We start from the raw sequence: 21,209 nt of genomic DNA, 5'->3' as shown, positions 1-21,209 counted from the left end.
ATGCGTCTGACGCCGAAAACACCCTGGGGGCCATCTTTATACGGGGATTGGTATATGGGGTATGTGGTGGTGTAGTGTCAAACTTTATTCAATGTAGTGTGGTGTAATGTAGTGTTTTTTAACAGTAAGTATAAAAAAAAACCTACGCCAACAAAGGAGTTGCTGATAAATGCCGCACTTATGTGCGGCACTTATAAGCAGACCGTGGCAGTAGAATATAGACAAAAAACACCCTACGCCAAAAAGGAGGAGTTGCTGATTAGCAGCGCACTTTCGTGCGATGCTGATCAACACTCAGCGGCAATAGGGTGCGGAAAATAGAAAAAAAAAAATTTGAAAAAAAAAAAAAAAAAAATTCTACATTCTGAACATCCCTATAGTGGCTGATACGTGTATTACACATATCAGCCGCTAGAGGGCAGCAGAGCGCAAAATACGGAAACAGCCGACGCTGGAGCCGAAAATAGCCGAGAGAAGCCGAACGTGACGTCACGGAAGAAGCCGAAGACCCGAACGAAGACGAGGATGCCGCGAACCCGGAAGACGCCGATCAGGAGCCCGGGACAGGTGAGTAATGTACAAATACCTGCTCTGGACCCCTCGGCTGCCTAGCTGAGGGGTCCAGGGCAGGTATTTACTATTTTGTGGGACTCTGATCGCCGTGCCACCGGCTCGATCGCCGTGAACGGCCGGCCGTTCACGGCGATCGGGCCGGTGGCACGGCGATCACCATTACTTTTTACAGTAATGGCGGTCGGTGCCGTCCTCGGACAGCACCGACCGCCATTTTTTTCCGGGTCATCGGGTCGCCGATGACCCGGAAAGGTTCCGATCGCCGCTATTGGCTGATCTGAATTGATCAGCCTATAGCGGCGATCGTAAGCACGGGGGGTGTTAACCACCCCCCGTGCCGTGAAGCTAAGATGGCCTGCTATGATTTATAGCAGGCCATCTTCCCCGACCGCTGTGTGTGAACACGCAGCGATCGGGGAAACATCGGGCGTAAATTTACGCCCTGATGCGCCAAGTACCAGGGCGCGAGGGCGTAAGTTTACGCCCGATGTCGTTAAGGGGTTAAGAGGCAGTGAACAGATTGGAGCACTGGAGCACTGAGGTGAAACAGTGCTTAAACTCAAACTCCTAAAACAAAATTACAACTTCCCAAAACCAGCACCAAAGAAAAACATACGGTAGAAGCAGCATGTTTGATTTTGACCTGCTTTTAAGTTTACACATTGCAATATAAGAATACCCCATGTAAAACATTGCCATGGGCAGAGGTGGGCAATTAATTTTTCCATGGGGCCACTGGAGAAATTGGAATGGTTCAAGGTACAGACTCATATATGCTGCAGTATCATTTATCAATGATTCAGCAGCAGACACGGGCCAGTTGTGACAGCAGGCTGTACAATACCCCCCAGGTCTGCCTTAGGGTATATGTTCACATGTACTGTATATGCTGCTATGAAAGTAAATATAAATAGCCGAGCATAAAATCTGAAGTGTACACAGCATGGGAACATACATACCACTTCCATGTAAAAGATTTCTCACACAGAACTTACTTCCAAATAAAACCCCAATACTGCAGTGATCAAAAACAAAACCTTTATTCACAACTGTATAAATGTGCACCAAACACTGGAATTTAAAAAGGAATTAACATGCTATAGACAAAACAAGTCTCCTTTCTGTCTGCAGTTTTCATTAGTGAAGCTTAGTAAAAGACCAAATCACAGTAGAAAGAAACTAAGCGTACAAAAGTGTAGCATGATGTTCAGCTAGCGCAGCTCATTCACGTACGTGTCGCACTTTAGGCATAAAAAGCAAGTGGTGAACTGCTTTATGTGAACTTTAAATGGCATCGATGTCAATGTCATCGTCCTTCTCCACCGCTGACTTTACAGTCTCCACTTTAGGGACGCTCACTGTTGTCGAATATACAACCTGTGGAAACAAATTACCCAGTTAGAGATTAGGGCAAACTATAGTGCAACTTCAGGTCCAGAAGAGGAAAATCCGTCATGCACCAAACAGGGCTGGGGCTATATAGGATTCTCAGTCGCGCAACTCATACAGGTTAATATGGTCAGCTAATGGCAGTCACGCAACAGTGGGTCCTTGTCTTGTGACAGGGAAAGGTTGCGCTACTGGCCGGGGAAAGGTTGCGCTACTGGCCGTCTTACACCTCTAGCTGCCCTTGTAAAGACAACCATATCATAAAGTGCTTAATTTCTTTTCTACTCTATATGGCTTGTATAACAACTTTAGAATATTTGAACTTACTTCAATATTTTCATCTTCCTCCTCCTCTTCATCATCATCTCCAGAAGATTCCTCTTCAGCTTCCTTCAACCATTTAATGAAGGGCTCGGCCTTTGCCCTTATATCTTTGGCAAGTTCTTTAGAGACGTATTTTTTGGATGGCTACCAAAAAGGAAAGTTAGAGTTAGTGGACAATGAAAAACAAAACCTTATGGTGGGTTTAAGACCTGTCCAAAGACTTAATCCATTCAACGTACAGGTACATTAAAACCTAACCCCATGGTCAGAGTCTCCCTCCAAACACAGACGCAGTCCACCATCCCACATTAAAGGCTGGACTCTAGTGCAATCTACTCATATACAAGCCACACCCACCCTAAATAAAAAAAAAAAGGGGGGGGGGCGCTTAAACACGTGTATGGGCCCTATTACATGGGACGATTATCGTGCAAAAAAAATTGCAGGCAACGACCAAAGAATAATTCGTAGGCCGTTGATTTAGATCTGAACCTAAAATTATCGTTAACCGTTCGCTGTAATTCCACATTAGTTTGCTCAAGTTCCGCATTTTTTCACTAATCGTTCAGTGTAATTGTACATTGTTCTGCTGGGATCAGAAAGAATAAACTATCATAGTAACGATTGCAATAACGTTCGTAGTAACAATCGTAACTAACGACTATTATTCTGTGTAATATGACAAACGATTTTAAGTTAACGATAAACAATCTCATTTGCGGTCGTTTATCGTTAGAAGTCGATTTGTGTAATAAGACCCTAAGGGCCTTTAACACCAAAAAATAAAATATATAGCAACTATATGTATTTTATTGTGAAAAGCAAGAAGTTAGTTTTATGAACATAAAGCATTACCTTCTCAGCCCAGCCGAAGATCACCTCTTCTTCCAAGAGATCTGCATCATACATTTCCTTTAAGATATGTGGAATTTTTGAGAGGAGTTGTGCCTGGTGCATACGCACAACACACTCAAAGCCATGGAGTAGATATCTCTGTGCTTTCTTGTTGTTGTGGCAAAACTAAAAAAATAAAATAAAAAAAAAGCAGCTTTAGTGGAAAAATGTGATCAGGGTACAGCAAGAACTAAACTGCATGAGCAATGAAGGGATAAGAATTGCTACCCTATAGACTTGAATTAGTTGCTGGTTCAGCAGACTGAACACACATTTAGGGGTAAACTTACACGTAGGAAGTGTCGCCTGTATCTCTTTATCTGCTCTCTGATCTTGTCATCAAAAAGAACCTCCGTTAAGACCAAAGGCCCTAAAATCTTTACGTCAAGTCTTTCAGCTTCAGCTAAAATCTCCTTGTCAGAAGAATCAATAATGCCTTCTTCCTTCTTTTTCTGCAAGATAATGAGCCACATTAGCTTGAAATCTGCATTGTTGTCCGCATTAAATTTGTATATGCGATCTTGCTCTTACCTTGACATAGTTAAACAGCATGTTAACCCTGTCCTCCACAGGCCTCTCCAGGTCCTCACTAAGAGTGAGATTTTTTGCATGATCACTTATTTCTTCCATTCTGCGTCTCTGAGCCTCATCGGATGTGTCTTCACCCCAATCTTCGTCATCATCATCCTCCTTGCTAACCTAAACAAACAAGTACAGACCATTTTTTAAATCACCAAACATACATGAAATGTTTTGTTTTTTTTAATACACAGTGGTCTGCCAGGATTAGAGAACGTAACTACCACATACACCCACTGTGTATACGCAACTCAAGGCAAAGAGGGTTTAGCACTGTACCCCTGAGGGAGGGACATTGTCTTAAGTTATGGACAGAATCAGCATTCAGAGCAGGCCAGCACAGCCTGGATGAGTGATGCCTGATATCAGCAATATGAGGCACACAGGAAGCTGCTGTCAGCAAAAGCAGTGCATACATTTAATACTGTAAACCTAACAGTTATACTACAGGTGGACAATCCCTTTAATCCCTTCCCTCTTCAGCCACCTTGTGTTTAAGGGGTTACTCTGGGCAAAATCAATTTTAAGATATATGTTCCTGCCCAACAAAAGTTTTGAAAATGACTAATAGACACTTATGGGAAATGCACCTATAGTGCATTTTCCCTGCACTTACTACAGCATTTCCTGTTCATATCTCTGTAAAATTGGTGACGTCATGTCTCATCTGCTGCAGCGCCGGCGGCTCCTCCTTCTCCAGTCAGTCCTGCAGAACACCCCCTCCATCCTCCCCCAGCTCACTGTACTTCTCTACTTGTCCCTAAGCCAGCTCCCTCTGCTCCCAGCTAACTGTTACAGTTCTCCCCTAAGCAGGGATCACCCCTCCACCTTGCCCCAGCTCCCTGCACGGTTCTCTGTGCTGGCGGCCCCCAGCACCGCTAGTCTGGCAGCCGCAGGCTGCCACTTCTCCCTACAACACCTTACAGCTCTCTCCTCACCGGGGATCACCCCCGCCGGCATCCCCCAGCTACCTGCCGCCTCCCCAGGCTACAAGCACCCACCCAGTGTCCGGTCACACTTAAACCTAGTCCGGCAGCCGCCGGCTCCCATTGCTCCCCGCTAACTCTGCCTGCTGGAGAAGGGTGCCCGCATGTGCTCGAGGCCAGCGGGGGTGATCCCTACAGCAAGCAGAGGTAGCAGGGAGCTGCGGGAGGCCAGCAGGGGTGATCCCTACAGCAAGCAGAGCTGGTGGGTGGGTGCCAGACACTGGGTGAGTGTGGATGCTAGCACCGGGCAGGTGCTTGTAGCCTGGTGAGGGGGCGATCCCCGGTGAGGAGAGAACTGTAAGGGATTGTACAGAAGTGGGAGCCAGCGGCTGCCAGACTAGCGGTGCTGGGGGCCGCCAGCACAGAGAACCGTGCAGGGAGCTGGGGTAAGATTAAGGGGTGATCCCTGCTTAGGGGAGAAATGTAAAGGTTAGCTGGGAGCAGAGGGAGCTGGCTTAGGGACAAGTGGAGAGAGGTACAGGGAGCTGGGGGAGGATGGAGGGGGTGTTCCTGCAGGATTGACTGGAGGAGCCGCCGGCGCTGGAGCAGATGATACGCGATGTCACCAATTTTACAGAGATATGAACAGAAAATGCTGTAGTAAGTGCAGGGAAAATGCACTATAAGTGCATTTCCCATAATAAGTGTCTATTAGTCATTTTCAAAACTTTTGTTGGGAAGTAACATCTTAAAAATTGATTTTGCCCAGAGTACCCCTTTAAAGCCATAACGCTTGCATTTGTCACCCACAGACCCTTATGAGCCCTTTTTGCAACTCCAGTTGTACTTCTCAATAACCAACTTAATTTTTCCATTAAGTATGCTGCAGAAAAAAAAACAGTTTCAGGGGGTTCGCGTTTATGCTGTTAACCCTGTGGTTAAACTGGCAACATATTACTTATTTGACTTAAAATAAAATTAAAAATAAAAAGCATAAAATTGCTCTATCACCATCCTGATAACACTTATTTGTGGTCTATGAGGCTATTTGAGATTTTAATTTTTGCAGCATGATCTGTATTTTCTATTTGCTTGTGAATAAGCGACTTACATCACTTATTACTAGATGAGTGAATTGCAGATGTAAATAAAGTTCTTTATTTTACCTGTGCTCTGATCATCAAACCAATAGCCTTACTGTCGCTCCGCTCCCTGCCACTCCTCCCATGACGTCAGGAAGTGCTGGATCCAATCCTGGGAAACTTCTCCCAGTCTCGCAGGATTGGATCCAGCATTTCCCTGGCACTCTGGGTGGAGCAGCAGGGAGCAGCACAGACAGGCAATATGAAGAGCTTCACTTTTACATCTGCAATTCACTCCACTTACTACAATTTTTCTGGATTTACACTTCAGCGGTTTTTGCTTGTGGTTAACTGTGCAAGAAGAGGAATGTGAAATCGCAGATTATGGACACAGCAATAGCAAAAAGGTTTATGAAATGGGAAGGGGGCACAATATAAACATTATGCAATGGGATTTTTTTTTTTTTCAAAAAAGTTTTCCTACAGTAACTTGGAGGTCCCATGGGAAACTTCTATTATAACTGAACAGATCTCTCAAATAAATACAGTATATATGTTCTCAGATCAGCGCTGGATTATGATGGGCTACTAAAGCCCATAGAATTCTAGTGCCCAGCTGGGATCAGCATCATTGTGGTACAAAGTCCCACATGAAAGCAGTGATCGTCCCTGCGCGATAGCATCACAGGGAGCGCAATCAAACCCCTAGACCGCAGGTGATTGCTTTTTCTAAACCATTTAAAAGCCACTGTCAGTTTTGACTGCTGCATTTAAATGGTTTATTAGCAATTAGCCGCGATCCCTAGCTGCGTTGCAAGCCCTCTCTATCCCCCTTATCTCATGACGACGTCCATGGACATCAGAAAGTACTGTAACAGATTACTCTGCTTAGAGTAAATCAAGCTATCCATTAGATGTGACATCAACTGAAGTCTCGATCTTTAAAACTTTTCAAAAAACCAAAATACAGGAGACATTTGAGATACAAGTAGTTTATAGTGTTAGTCTCCACTAAACGTGTCTAGGCATGCAGGAAGCCAGGCAAAAGGCTCTAAAGTGTACAGCGATTTAGGTGCTGCAATGCCATAGTCACTTTCATTAGCTGCAAAGTAGGCAGTGTAATGCTCTTTTTTGTGTCACTATTCCCTCCAAAAGCCACAGATGAGCACAACCTGCAGAGTGTAATAACCATGTAAGGGACATGAACAGTGTGGCTTCACCAAGTATGGCTGCACTAGCAAAGGAGGAGACAAAAATACAGATAAAAGGGAACCGAACACAGCAGGTATGGTGCTCACACTAAGGACAGACAAAATTGATGTTTTTAAGAATTTGATTTTAAAGACAGAACCAGTTGTTGAAAACAACTTCACCACAGCTTTGCAGCATTTACAGGAGTTTCGAGACGTACTTCCCATGAAAATGCACGTGGGCACAATTTAGAAGTCTAAAATATTTGGTCACTAAACTGACAGCATGTCTAATAGCCATTAGTTTTGACCACTCAAAACCATCAATAGTGCAAGTCAGGAGCAAAGAGAAGCAGTTTAAACTGAGCAAAACCAGTTTTAATGCTTGTGCTACTATCTAGTGTCATCTGCAGATTCTTGGGCTGGCTGCATTAAATACTTAAACACCTCCCATCAGAGAGAGACTGCTTAGCATGCAGGAGACTGCTAGCACCATCATAGCAGATAAAAGAGAAACTGAGTGCAGAGGACAGGACTTCCCAGATGGCATCTGTGACAGCAGCATGAGAGAGATCTAACACACATTCTCTCAGTAATGAAAGCAGCATGGGCATCGACTGGTGCTTAAAGGGGTTGTTCCAGCTAAAATCTCTTTCAAATAAACTGGTGTTGGAAAGTTATATAGATTTGTAATTTGCGTCTACTAAAAAATCTCAAGTCTTCCTATACTTATTAGCTGCTGTTTGTCCTGCAGGAAATTTTTTATTTTAAGTCTGACAGTGTTCTCTGCTGACATCTTTGACCAAGACAGGAACTTTGTCTCCGTTTTCTATGAATCCCCCATAGAAAACCTCTCCAGCTCTGGACAGTTCCAGTCTCGGCCAGTGATGTCAGCAGAGAGCACTGTCAGACTGAAAATAAAACATTTCCTGCAGGACAAATAGCAGCTAATAAGTATGGGAAGAATTGATATTTTTTAAATAGAAGTAAATTATAAATCTATATAAAACTTTCCAACACCAGTTGATTTAAAAGATTTTTCGCTGGACGACCCCTTCAACATCTAGTGGATATAAGCAGCTTAGGTTAAGAGAAACCATAAACTTCCTAATACTTACAACTCTAGGAGGATTTAACTCTGTTAGAACTGCTGTCTCGTTTTTCTCTACAGCACCATTTTCTTTCACCCTCTTGTTTTTCTTGTCTTCCTTCTTCTTGCCTGTACCGATGTCTATGTTCTCTGGAAAGAGAGCCACCACTTAGTCACTTACACAGCCATGTGCAAGCTAAAGCTTTGCCAGGTACAGTACAGACAGTGTCCAAGCCATTATAACAGTACAACTCACTAGAGAATACTGGAATAGGATAGGCTTGAATTTCTCTGGCAAGCATAAATTGGGACAGTTGGGTATACAACTGCCACAGTGTTGCTTGCATTACAGAACGCTAAGAACAGTAGATTGTGTACAAAGCCAACAAGGCAAAACTCTCTACGACCACTCATCATATCAGATGTTCAGACAAGAGGAGCACTTACCGGGTGGATTTTTGAGAATGAAAGTACAGAGCTTATGGTTTGTGTCCAGCATGCCTCGATAACCACAGGCTTTACAGGAATTACCTATTGTTTGTTTCTTGGGATTGACATGCTGAAACAAAAAGCGTAAATTAAAATCTTTTCCAAAACAGAAAAGCAGATTAACTCCTTAATGCTCTGCAAAAAAGCTTCAACGCTTTAAAACTGGCTGCCTAAGCTTCAGTTAGTTTATTCTTCCTGCAACAACGTATCAAAGAACCAAATGACTGATTTACCAGCAATGCTAACACAGGGCAAGCAACCACTGAGAGCAGCACGAGGCTGCAGAAGTAATGTATCTGACACTGCCGCAGAAAAGGCGGACAGCCCAGCTATAATGGGCACATAGGATGTACCTGGAGTGTACCTGGAGTGTGAAATATATTTTAAAATATAGTAACATTTACTGCAGGTAGCTGAATTTGTAGTACTCAAGCAGCCCCCTTTATAACCCATGCCAGTCAAGTCCTAGCCATTTAACCCCCACACATACCTTAATAGCTTAAAGGGCATTACCAAGATAAGAAAATTTATTTATAAGACAATCCTGCTGCATCCCTAATGGGGTAACTGATAACTGCAATAATTTCATTTACAGCCAAATCCAGACTCAAAAGTGCACTATCACAATTTAGTCCAGTAGTTACAGGTTGTCCGTCTTAAAGATTGCAGGGGTCCGAACTCCGTACCCCACCGATATTCAGATCTGCCCCTGGTTCCGTTATGAATACAGCCTTAGGTAGGCCTAGTGACCCATGGCTCTATTCATTCCTATGGAGCTGCCAGAAAGAGCAGATTTCTGTACTCTGCTCTCTTCGGTGGCTCTGTAGGAATAAATAGAACCACAGGTAAGGCACGTATTTATAACAAATGAGCTAGAGGCTGAAAATCGGCAGGGTATGGAGGATGGACCCTCTGTGTTCTTAGTTGTCCCTGTGGATTTATACTGTAAGTTCGCTCATATCTTGTACATTGGGGCTCATGTAAACCTGATCACTCCACATTTGAATCATCTATCTTCTCCAGGCAGGGGGATTTAAACACAGAGCCATAGAGTTTGCACAAGCCCAGAATTACAATTAGTTCATCTCTAAATGATAGAGAGCATAACTAAGCTCTATACTAAGAGCAGATGGCAATATTTCTTTGGTCACCTAACCAGACTGTTAAGTCTAAGCAAGTGTCTAAATTTACTATACTGTATAATTCAATAGGTGAAGAGAATGGGTAATAAATGCAACTCACCAGATCAGTTTCAGGGTTCTCGCACTCAGGACATAGAACAAACTTTTTAATGAATCCATCCAACATGTCTTGCAGCTTATTTGCCTCATGAGATCCATTGACAATGTAACGGTCATTCTTAACATCAAACTGGGTCTGTGCTCCCAGCTCACAACCAAAAAATTTGGTGGGATCTATTAAAGGGAGAATCATTTGTGTTAAGCCACACAAGGTCACCCACTTATCTACAACATTAGCTTTGACTAAGTTAGAAGAGATGTCAAAACAGATATTTGAAGGGGCTTTCTGGTCTAATTTTACCAAACGACACACAGAAAACAGTTAATGTATTCACAATAACTACAAACCACTTTACTTACACGTTGGAGGCCGATTAAGCGCCTTTGCAACGTCAACCATGTTGACTATTACTGTCTTTATTCCATTACCTTTGCCCTCTACCTGCAGAAACAAGAAAGGTTGCAAGATTAAATACCCAAAACATAAAAGCTTAGGCGTAAAAGGTTAACAGCAAAAAGGAGACATGCGTTACCTTGGCAATCAAACGGGGCATTTTGTACCGATAGAACTGATCGGAAACACTGCGGTTGACGTTGACAGACATTTTGGTTTATTACTGTCTCTTTCAATCAGAGGAAAAGCTCTTTGATTGCAACTTTTTGGTATCTTCTGTCTGGAGAAGACTGGATGACATAAACGGGTGCAAGAGTTCTCGGTCTCTGACATGAAAATAATTTCGCCACCGAGGCTGTGAGCTTCTTGTTTGTATGCTATGTTTCCCCAATACAGGTACCAATGGCTGCGCAACAGCTCTGAAAGCAAAGAAAGGGATTTTATTTTTAGTTCTGTGGTGGTAGAGCAACCTTAGTGCTTCTCTAACCTCAGTACTCACTGTCTACCACCAGTTTCATTCACAGCTTACAATAAACCACTCAGCAGACCCCTAGATCTGGACAAACAAAGGCAAAGCTGGGCTTACAACTTTGCCAAACATAGTAACAAAGTGGAAGGGGACTTTGTACTTGTAATATTTTTAAACCAATTCAAAGACACTGCAGGGGTGCTTAACATTGTCTGTTTAATCTGACTTGTTCCACCTGTAATGTGTTTGTGTGCCTGTTTGCCCCACACAGCTTTTGAGCAGTTTAGCCTATGAGGTGGGCCAAAGAGTTCGATGCTTACCAGTACACACTGCAAGGAACTTCCATTCCCTTACCTCCCCCCACACTCTGCTGCCTCTTTCCCTTCCTCTGTGATGGCATTACTTAGAGACCTGACAAAGCAATGCTGCTGGCAATAAGTACATATACCAGACATTGCCCTTCACTCCTGCCGATGAGCACATTGTAGCTGTGTATACACACAGAAATGCTTGGCCCACCTGTACTATTGCTAGATAGACTGTCAATGACAAAGATGTCAACAGCATTTAACCCAGCAGCGAGAGCCTTAGTGGAAAGTTATAGCTGCAATTTTACAGCCTAAATATACATTTTAATAGAAACTTATTGCAAATAAAAGCAAACTATGCAGTAAGTCTCTTACCAGATCCTGCTTATTGGTATAGTGCAGATTAGAGATGAGCACAACTTGCACACTCATCTCTAGTGCAAATGTCTATGCTATTACATCCAATAAACCCTAATGGTGCATTTACACAGATTTATCGGACAGATCTTTGAAGCCTAAACCAGGAACAGACTATAAAGAGCGATCAGGTCAGAAAGGAAAGACTGGGATCTATCCTCTTTTCAAAATCATTCCTGGCTTTGGCTACCAAAATCTGTCAAATCTTTGTGTAAACACACCCTAACCGCTTGATAAATCTCCCCCAATAACTGTTCTTTTTATAAAATGTACGCTGTGTGAACATGCCTTAAACTGTACACAAGGTAAACAAACTCCCAGCACTTTGCTCCCTAAAATAAACAAACCCTCAGCTGGGCGTACAACATGCTAATACCAATCTACCAAACATCTAAACACAAGCAGCTGGAAGGTGCACAGATGTAAATAGGCTACAGTGGAGCCATCAAATGCACCTAGATATAAGCCACAGCAGGCTGACAAACTGATTAGTTTTAGTAGGACAATAATATTATATATATATATATATATATATATATATATATATATATATATATATATATATATATATATATATATATATATATATATTTTTTTTTTTTTTTTTTTTTTTTAATTAGATACAGCATTAACAAAAAAGCAGCACATCACACTTAAAACTTCAGGAAAATAAGTTTGTAGCAAAAAATAAATACTTAAAATATATATGTTTTTTTCTTTTATTTTACACACACTACTCTTTACAAAACTCATTCTTTCAGTCAACTCCTGTTGACCTGTATTATAGCCCAGAGCTGCATTTATAAATCTGCTTGCACTAATGCTGAAACCCATTTAAAAAAAGAATCTACAGCAGGGAAATAATGCCCCCACATGGCACCAGCTACAGCTGAGAAGTACTGTGAGCGCAGCTCTGCAGCATTACACAGGTATGGTATAGAAAGACAGTGTATTAGCAAACTTTAATCTACATTCACCCTGTGTACAAAAGGTGAGGATGCCCTTGAAGGCCTACACAGTGTATAAGCCCTGCATACACAGAGCCCTATAAGCACATGATGAGTAAGCAGGCCGTCACATGCTGCCTGTAGCTGTGGGAAGCGTGCACAGCCAGTGTATAGGTGTAAGGCGTGCACAGCCAGTGTATAGGTGTAAGGCGTGCACAGCCAGTGTATAGGTGTAAGGCGTGCACAGCCAGTGTATAGGTGTAAGGCGTGCACAGCCAGTGTATAGGTGTAAGGCGTGCACAGCCAGTGTATAGGTGTAAGGCTTGCACAGCCAGTGTATAGGTATAACCCCCCCTCTGAGCTCTGGGGATAAACACACAGGGGAGGGAGCGCTGATGACTCACAACTGCAGCACTGAGTCAGCCCTGTCAGGTCACGCATGCGCACTGCGTCCTTCCATCTCCCCACCGTACACCCACCTCCCAATAGCCGCCACACAGGGCTCCCCGCACCCTAGGGGGCTCCACACCTCGGCCACCCATCTCCTCCAGCGCCCCTTATAGAGCGCTCGAGAAACCCCTCCACCCCGCTCCCCAGCAACCTGCGTCACGTCCTCGAGTCATGAGGCGCGGCCGCCATTTTACCTCAGCGTCCCCGCCATCCCGCACTCTCCCCTCACACACACGGCACACGTACTCACCGTTTTCGTCCAATAAAGACATAAACACAACGCTGCTCGCCCTTGGGTGCGATGAACGGAGAAGGGCAGGATGAAGCAACGGATACACCGCGAAGTATGGACGGCACAGCGCAGAGCTGGCCACGGCACTGGACACGGGCCGAGCGGAGCCGGAGCCTTTTAAACACCAAGCGGGAGACACCCTCCGATCGAGGAACCTGAGGCACAAACCGGGCACATCGTTATATCCAAGGGCGGGCGGTGACGGGAAACAATAAATTCACAGACATTGGGTTAATAAACACAGGTGGGCGGATTAAAGTACGGAAGCCGCGTGCGGTCATTAGAGATCATTAGCGAACAGATGCGATAATTGGCTTCATGTGCCGGACCCACGTTGCGCCGCTACTCACCTCACGAAGCTTCTAGTTCTCTAGTACGGAGGCGCAGTGAGCGAAGCCTCTCAGCCAGAGACCAGCCTACCTGTGGGCGGGCACCGCCTACTCCTATTCTCAGAGGGCATTGGTCGACGCGGGGGGTTTCGATGGTTTTCTATTGGCCGGATGCCCCAGCCAATCAGGAGGCGTTCGTTGGCAGCCCAATAACCGCGCTCTTCACAGGGCGAGGGGCGGAGATCTCGCGAGAGTTGCTCAGGAGAGGTTGTTGATGAGTGCCAGGCCACATGTGACTGGCCTAACCTTTATGTGTGGTGAATGGTAGAAAGGGCAAGGGTTGCTGATCAGTAGCCTGAACCCTGTTCACACCATCTAGCTATATCTAGCATAGACTATACAGATCACTATATAGCTGAGGCCTACAGAAAGTGGTGTATAAAAAGTTTTAAATCCCTGTGTGTTGTACAGTGTAGCAGGAGTACATGTTAAGGTCACAGTGAGGTAGACTACTTCTTTAGGGCTGATATTTGACACCATAAAATCCACTGCAATTGTTGCCAATAAAAATATACGATGGTCGTTAGTTACGATCGTTACTGTGATCGTTTAATCCTTCTGATCCCAGCAAAACAATGAACAATGTGCAATTACACTGAATGACTGGTGAAAAAACGTGGAATTTGAGCGAACGAATGCGGAATTACAGAGAACGATTAACAATAATTTTAGGTTCAGATCTAAGGGTCCTATTCCATGGAGCGATAATCGCCAAATCGTCCCGATTCGGGCGATTATTGCTCCGTGGAATAGAGACAACGATCATCGACTGATTGTTTATTTAAAGGGAACCTGTCACCCCCCGTGTCGGGGTGACAGGCTCCCGACCCCCCGCTACAGCTCCCTATACTCACCTGATCCCGCCGGGTCCCGCTTCTGGATCCGGTTGGGTCACGGAGAGCTGCAGCCCGGCGCACGCGCTGAGAGATGAGTCCAACACTCATAGAGAATGACGGAGCACTGGACTCTCTTGTCATTCTCTATGAGCGCTGGGCTAATCTCTCAGCGCGCGGATCAGGTGAGTATAGGGGGCTGTAGCGGGGGGTCGGGAGCCTATCACCCCGGCATGGGGGGTGACAGGTTCCCTTTAAATAAACGATCAGTCGATGATCGTTGTCTCTATTCCACGGAGCAATAATCGGCCGAATCGGGCCGATTTGCCGATTATCGCTCCATGGAATATGACCCTTAGATCTGAACCTAAAATTATTGTTAATCATTCTCTGTAATTCCGCATTCTTTAAGTTCAAGCCTAAATCATCGGGCACCAACCGCACATCGCTGCGTGGAATAGCGATGCGCAGCGGGCGACTGACAATTTCACAAGCATACATTACCTAAGCATGTTGGAGGTCTTCTCCTGCGCTGCTTCTTCCTCCCGATCCCGTGCGCAGCAGCAGCTTCGGTGTGGCCTGTCTGAGCTAACAGACCGCTCAGCCAGTCACTGGCCAGGACCGCCGCAGGCAGTGATTGGCTGAGCGGTCTGTTAGCGCAGACAGGCCACACCGAAGCTGCTGCTGCATGGGACTGGAAGGAAGAAGGAGCGCAGGAGAAGCCCTGCAACATGTTTAGGTAATGTATGGTGTTTAACAAGGGCTGCAAGGACATCGGTAATGATGTCCCTGCAGCCCTCGCTAAACCATTATTGGGCTGTGTAATAGTCCCAGTAAACGAGCGCTGATCTAGCAGATCACCTCTTGTTTACATTATTGATCGGGCCCCCATCGGCCCATGGAATAGGACCCTAAATCAATGATCAACAACATAAGAACGATTTTTCGATCGTTGTCTGCAATTACACAGAATGATTATCGTTTAAATTCGAACGATATAACGATTTTTCGCATGATAATCGTCCCCTGTAATAGGGCCCTCGGTCACCTTCACATTCATGGCATATAACAGCTGCACGTCTTCGCCTGACTTTGACCGTCAGTTCAGCTCGTCAGAAGCGGGAGGGGGGGGGGTCGGTTAGGGACTTGCAGACTTAACACGGACTGTAATACGCCCACGTAGTCACATGATCCATTGTTTCAGATTATACGTTAGGTTCACATTTTTCCATAAAAATACTTTTATTGACTGTCAGACAGGAGGGAGAAGGGGAGCGGGAAGGCGTGCCAGCCCATGGCCTGTCAGGTGGTCAGGGCAGCCTGTTTAGCCTTCAAATAAAAACCTGTTTTAAAATAAGGACGGATTGCGTATACTATGTGTCTTATTGCCATTACAGATATATTACGGTGCCTGTAGTTCCCGACTTGACCTTCAGCTGACAGATTACCTTGAAGGCAGAGGTTACACAGTGATTTTGGATGTGCAAGCAAAGATTATCACTTTGCACTGTAATTAACCTAAGGTCAATGAATGGGAACCCGTTGTGACCCACAATGGCCCACGACCTGACAGCCAAAAGAAGTCACTTTCTTGCAACTGCTGGGTCGCGGTCATTGTCAATTTTGGGTCAGCTGATCTCCTAGATAGGCACTCATAACAATCACTAAATTGTACAGATTTATTTTTTTTATCCGTCAGCCAAGTAGGCGGACAGTATGTGTAATAGGGTTATGAAGGGAGAGATTTATCAAACATGGTGTAAAGTGAAACTGGCTCAGTTGCCCCTAGCAACCAATCAGATTCCACCTTTTATTCCTCACACACTCATTGGAAAATAAAAAATAAAGAAAAGGGAAAAAAAAGGTGTAAAGAAAGGCTGATATTTCCCCATTTTGGATCTACTCCTGTGTGCTTTGTTATCTAATATAGTAACAATCAAATTTGTATCATGATCCCTTTTAGAGTCATATTATGAAACTTACTGTACTTTATTGGCAGGAAGCAGCATGAGAGTCACATGCACATGTCACTTTCATATCAGTTTATCGAGAATCACAAGAAAATCCTGTTAACCATGTTCTTGATGAAAAACAGAAGCAGCATGTGTAAGGCTCTTATCACACTGCGTCTTGCAGTGTCCAACAGAAGTATAGCTTGGGGGGGGATTTCCTAACATATATCTTTGATTTATACATATGGCAGATGGTGCTGGGTGGAGAGGTACTAACCATTGTATAAAGGGAAAACCCCATAAGATTGTCCACCTTGGAGATCTTCTGACATAGTCATCTAGCCATCACAATCTGCCCGATATATATCACCCCTTGACAGGCGCCATTGTCACTGGATAATCAATGTTATTGGCTTCATCAGTCAGTGACTGGATATATATTGTATGCATGTATTAAAGTGACACTCTTGGCAAAGGCTGGTTGTCCACCTGCAAGAGGAGTGAGTACCACCCTTATAAAGTTCTGGTTCCTTATCTGCTTATGTGCTTCTAAGGGTTTCGCCCTGTATTATGCTACCTTGTCATGCAATTTATTTGTCCCTACCTTCACTGTTTTTGTTCCTCCATGCTGTATGCGTCCCCCCTCTGCAGGTTGTCCCCATACTCTATATACCTCCATCCCCCCTCTGTAGTTGTTCCCTTAGGGCCCTATTCCACCGGACGATTATTGTTCAGATTATCGTTAAATCGTTCGAATCTAAACGATAATCCTTCGGTTGAAATGCAGTTAACGATTAACAACCGAACGAGAAATCGTTGATCGCTTTATAAGACCTGGACCTATTTTTATCGTTGCTCGTTCTCAAAACGTTCGCAAATCGTTCGCATTGAATAAGACATCGATCGTTCGCAATAGATACGAACGCAATAGCGAATAAATAGCAAATAAAAACTATCGCAATTACGATCATAAGTAACGATTATCGTTCCATGGAAATGAGTGAACGTTTTCAGGTCTTTCGCAATAGCGGTCGTTTGAGATCGTTAACGATTATGCAAACAATAATTGTCCGGTGGAATAGGGCCCTTACACTGTTTACATCCCCCTCTGCAGATAGTCCCCATACTGTATAAATCCCCCTCTGCAGGTAATCCCCATACTTTATACATCCCCCTTCTGCAGATAGTCCCTCATACTGTATACACCCCCCCTGCAGACAGTACCCATACTGTATACATCCCCCTCTGTAGGTAGTCCCCATCCTGTATACATCCCCCTCTGTAGGTAGTCCCCATATGGTATACATCCCCCTTCGCAGGTAGTCCCCATACTGTATACCTCCTCCCCCCTCTGTAGTGCTTCCCCCATACTGTATACATCCCCTCTGTAGGTAGTCTGCATACTGTATACCTCCTCCCTCTGTAGTTGTTCCCCCATGCTGTGTACATCCCCTTCTGCAGGTAGTCCCCATACTTGATACCTCCCTCTCCCTTCTATAGTTGCCCCCCCCATACTGTATACATCCCCCCTCTTTAGGTAGTCCCCATACTGTATACCTCCCGCCCCCTCTGTATTTGTTCCCCCATACTGTATACACCCCCTCTGTAGGCAGTTTTTATACTTTATACCTCCCTCTCCCTATGTAGTTGTTCCACCATACTGTATACAGTCCCCTCCATACCTTATACCTCCCTCCCGCCTCTTTAGTTGGCCCATGTAGCCTCTTTCCCCTCATATTTAATGTCTCCTACCATGCATGTACTTACCACTCATGCCTCCCCTACAGCTTGTGTTAAGCAGGTGGGGGCGGAGCATAAAAAGTCTGGCACTGATTGGCTGATGCTCAGCACCCAGCGTCAGTAATCTGGTCAGCTGACTTTAACTAGGGCTTATTTTTGGAGTAGGGCTTATATTTCAAGCAAGCCCCAAAAAGATTGGAAAGTGAAGCTAGGTCTTATTTTCGGGGTAGGTCTCCCATTAGTTCTCTGGTGGCAGAAATGTACGACCAGATCCAGCTTTGCCAGGTTATAACAACTTCTTTTACAGAATAGGTTCTCATCATAAGCTCATCCTTACAACGTCACATCCGGCTACCACAAGATATATTAACGCATCCTCCATGGTGCATTGTTCTGCTCATGCACCTTCAGGGCACAGGACCACATGGGCAATGCAATCACGTGACATTTTGGATGTGAATTCACAATAAGACCCCATTGTTTGGTGCACATACAGTAATATATTGGTAATTGTAAACCCCCCGTACTTACTTTTTATACAACCACAGAATTTCCCATTGGGATAAAAAAAGAACTAATGTTCTTTGCGGTCATTTTGTGTTTGGAGCCTCCAAAGTGATGAATGAACTATAGAGACCAAGCGACTAAGTAAACAGTTTATTACAGCCGCATTTCAGTAGCTGTACACATAGCCATTTCATGAATCTATGCTGGTTTCATCTGCAGAGCGGCAGAGACAGGATTCGCCTGTTCCCCTGAACACTGGCTCCAGTGTAGCAGACGTACACAGGTAGAAGACTCTTACGTTAACAAGCAATACAATTACTGCCACAGTGAACACCGTGTGGGTGCAGGGCAGGGGTCAGAGCGTTCAACACCACCAGTAGACAGACAAATGTACATTGTGCTTGATATTCCTATTGAAATCAGTCTTGTTTCTTAAAGCCCTATTCCACGGGACGATTATCGTTCAGATTATCGTTAAATCGTTCGAATCTAAACGATAATCGTTCGTTTGAATAGCAGTTAACGACTAACGACCGAACGAGAAATCGTTGATCGTTTAATAAGACCTGGACCTATTTTTATCGTTGCTCCTTCGCAAATCGTTCGCATTGAATAAGAAGTCGTTCGGTCGTTCGCAGTAGTGACGAACGCAATAACGATGACAAGACGACCGCAAGAACGATAAGTAACGATTATCTTTCCATGTAAATGGGCGAATGATTTCAGGTCTTACTTAATAGCGGTCGTTTGGATTATGCGATTATGCGAACGATAATCGTCCAGTAGAATAGGGCCCTTAAAGGGGCTCTCCTGGTGCTATAGGATATCTGCACAGTTTAATAGAAAGAACTGCCCCTGCCAATAGACTGCACTCAGTTGCTAGGCAAAAAAAAACACACACACTCCAATGCTGCTCTAGCCACTATCCTGGAGACAACACTTGGCTCCATTCCTGGCTTCATTATGACTGCCTATCCATTACTATTCTGGGGATTATGACTTGGGGATCCTATTCTATCAAAATCCACACTTGTTGGGGGTTATCCAGCAATTTATTTTTTTAAATGGCCAAGCTGGACTGAAAAATATAAAAAACAATGCAAAAAAACACAATACTCACCTGCTGCGTTCTCACTCCAACATTGCGCATCAGTTTCTGCTCTTTTAACACAAGGAAGTGCCACCTCAGCCAATCACTGTCTACAGCCATGACCCACCTCAGCTAGTGATTGGCTGAACAGGTACTTCCTTGTGTCCAGAGGGAACCAGGAAGTGGTGAATAGTGGATCATAGCTGGTGAGTATGGATGTTTTTATTTTTTTTTTAAATCTTTTTAGTCCAGCCTAGCCAATTTTCAAAATAGATGGAACAACTTCTTTAGAGATCCTTTAGACATTACACCTCAGTGCCAAATCGATTACGGCTTAGAAAATTCCCATCTCCAGTACATGACTAAGGTGCTCAGTTTATTTATTCAGCCTTATCCAAGGAGAATTTGTATTTGCTCACTGTGTACTTTGAAGCTTATGCATACAACTTGTTCATAGACTGGCAGTACAGCTGAAGTACTCAATGTCTCAGCTTTCAGACTACATCAGGGTATACTGTAAATTGCAGAGAATAATTCCAGGAACTCTTAGCAATGTAATCCCTAGTTAGGCAAGTCATCACCAAAAATGCATTAAAGAGGAACTCCGAATAAGAAAGATTCTTACCCTGTTCAATCCCAACCTATAATCTAAGCTTGTGTGTCATAGGTTTCCATACATGAAAAGGGCAATTTGTCTGCAGTACATCCTGATTCACCCACTGAAGCTGCTGAGAATCCTCACTTCCTGGTCCACTCTGTCTCCACTCCTCTGTCCTCTCCCTCCCTTCTGAGACAGAGGTCACATGATCTCTCGCCAGGCAAGCTGTAACACCTCATCTGTAACTTCACCCCACCAACCACTGACATCACACACCAATCAGTGATCACCTGTCCACAGATGGGGAAACAGCCCCTTCTGAGTAGTATAGAGAAAAGGAGATGTATAGATTAACAGAAAGACAAGTAGACAAGTGGGAGAGGTGCGTGCACAAATTTGCTTTTTGTTCCTTTTTTTTATATGAGATCCCTGGAGTTTCCCCTTTAATTATTTTTTATTTACAAGTCTCTTAATTTATCAGTCTCTTAAGGTGGCCATACACTTTCAATAACTGACAGCCCACTACCACCTGCTGCCTGTCCTCTCCATACAGCTCTAGCTGCGGCTTATCTCTCCAGGAACAAAGAATAAAAAAAAATCACGGCTGCCCCCTATCTCCACCAATATCATTTGACCGGTGGACGGTTGGGAGAACCCCATACACTTTAGATTGAAGGCTAGATCTTGCACGACTGGTGGGTTCAGCCAATTAAAATCTAAGGTGTATGGGGACCTTATGAATTCTGTTTGTGCTTTTCTGTTTGTGCAGGTCTGCTTGTTTCTAAAGGCCCTATTCCACGGAATGATTATCGTTCATAAACTCGCTCCAACGAACGCTCGATAAGGATCACTAAACATTTTTTTTTAGCTAACGAAGTGTAACAATTATTTTGCGGTCGTTACATGGTCGTTTAAAACTTTCGCCACGGTGATCATGACCATACGACACATCTACTTTTTTAAAACCTTTTTACGAACGACTGAAAGATTTCTAATTTTACGAACCGATTAGCGAATTTTCTTTCAAAGACCAACAATTTTTTTTC

At 44.2% G+C, this 21,209-nt stretch overlaps 1 protein-coding gene and 1 non-coding gene across 2 annotated transcripts; both read right to left on the bottom strand.

Annotated features, from left to right (window-relative positions):
* Positions 1 to 1,597: 1,597 nt before the first annotated feature.
* EIF5 (eukaryotic translation initiation factor 5) lies at positions 1,598 to 13,511 on the bottom strand. Its single transcript, XM_069950271.1, has 12 exons — positions 13,405 to 13,511; positions 13,013 to 13,209; positions 10,311 to 10,590; positions 10,138 to 10,219; positions 9,779 to 9,951; positions 8,495 to 8,606; positions 8,076 to 8,197; positions 3,712 to 3,879; positions 3,471 to 3,632; positions 3,142 to 3,306; positions 2,290 to 2,430; positions 1,598 to 1,950 (listed from the first exon to the last, which is right to left on the bottom strand). The coding sequence occupies exons 3-12, from the start codon at positions 10,380 to 10,382 to the stop codon at positions 1,858 to 1,860; spliced, it is 1,290 nt and encodes a 429-aa protein (XP_069806372.1). The 5' UTR covers positions 10,383 to 10,590; positions 13,013 to 13,209; positions 13,405 to 13,511; the 3' UTR covers positions 1,598 to 1,857.
* Positions 8,272 to 8,390, bottom strand: LOC138771609 (small nucleolar RNA SNORA28). Its single transcript, XR_011359657.1, has one exon. It is a non-coding gene; the product is annotated as a small nucleolar RNA SNORA28 (small nucleolar RNA).
* Positions 13,512 to 21,209: the final 7,698 nt, after the last annotated feature.

This window comes from Dendropsophus ebraccatus, chromosome 13, assembly GCF_027789765.1.
Source record: "Dendropsophus ebraccatus isolate aDenEbr1 chromosome 13, aDenEbr1.pat, whole genome shotgun sequence".
NCBI classification, from domain to species: domain Eukaryota; kingdom Metazoa; phylum Chordata; class Amphibia; order Anura; family Hylidae; genus Dendropsophus; species Dendropsophus ebraccatus.
Note: the sequence above shows the minus strand (reverse complement) of the source record. Positions and strands in the feature narration are given on the sequence as shown.

What these genes read in the sequence shown, in the direction of transcription:
- EIF5 (XM_069950271.1), bottom strand. Translation starts at nt 10,382, where the DNA reads ATGTCTGTCAACGTCAACCGCAGTGTTTCCGATCAGTTCTATCGGTAC. An exon ending in AGAACCCTGAAACTGATCTG is followed by an intron (nt 8,607 to 9,778) that starts GTGAGTTGCATT and finishes TTTTTGTTTCAG; the next exon opens with CATGTCAATCCCAAGAAACA. An exon ending in CATTCTCAAAAATCCACCCG is followed by an intron (nt 8,198 to 8,494) that starts GTAAGTGCTCCT and finishes CTCTCTTTCCAG; the next exon opens with AGAACATAGACATCGGTACA.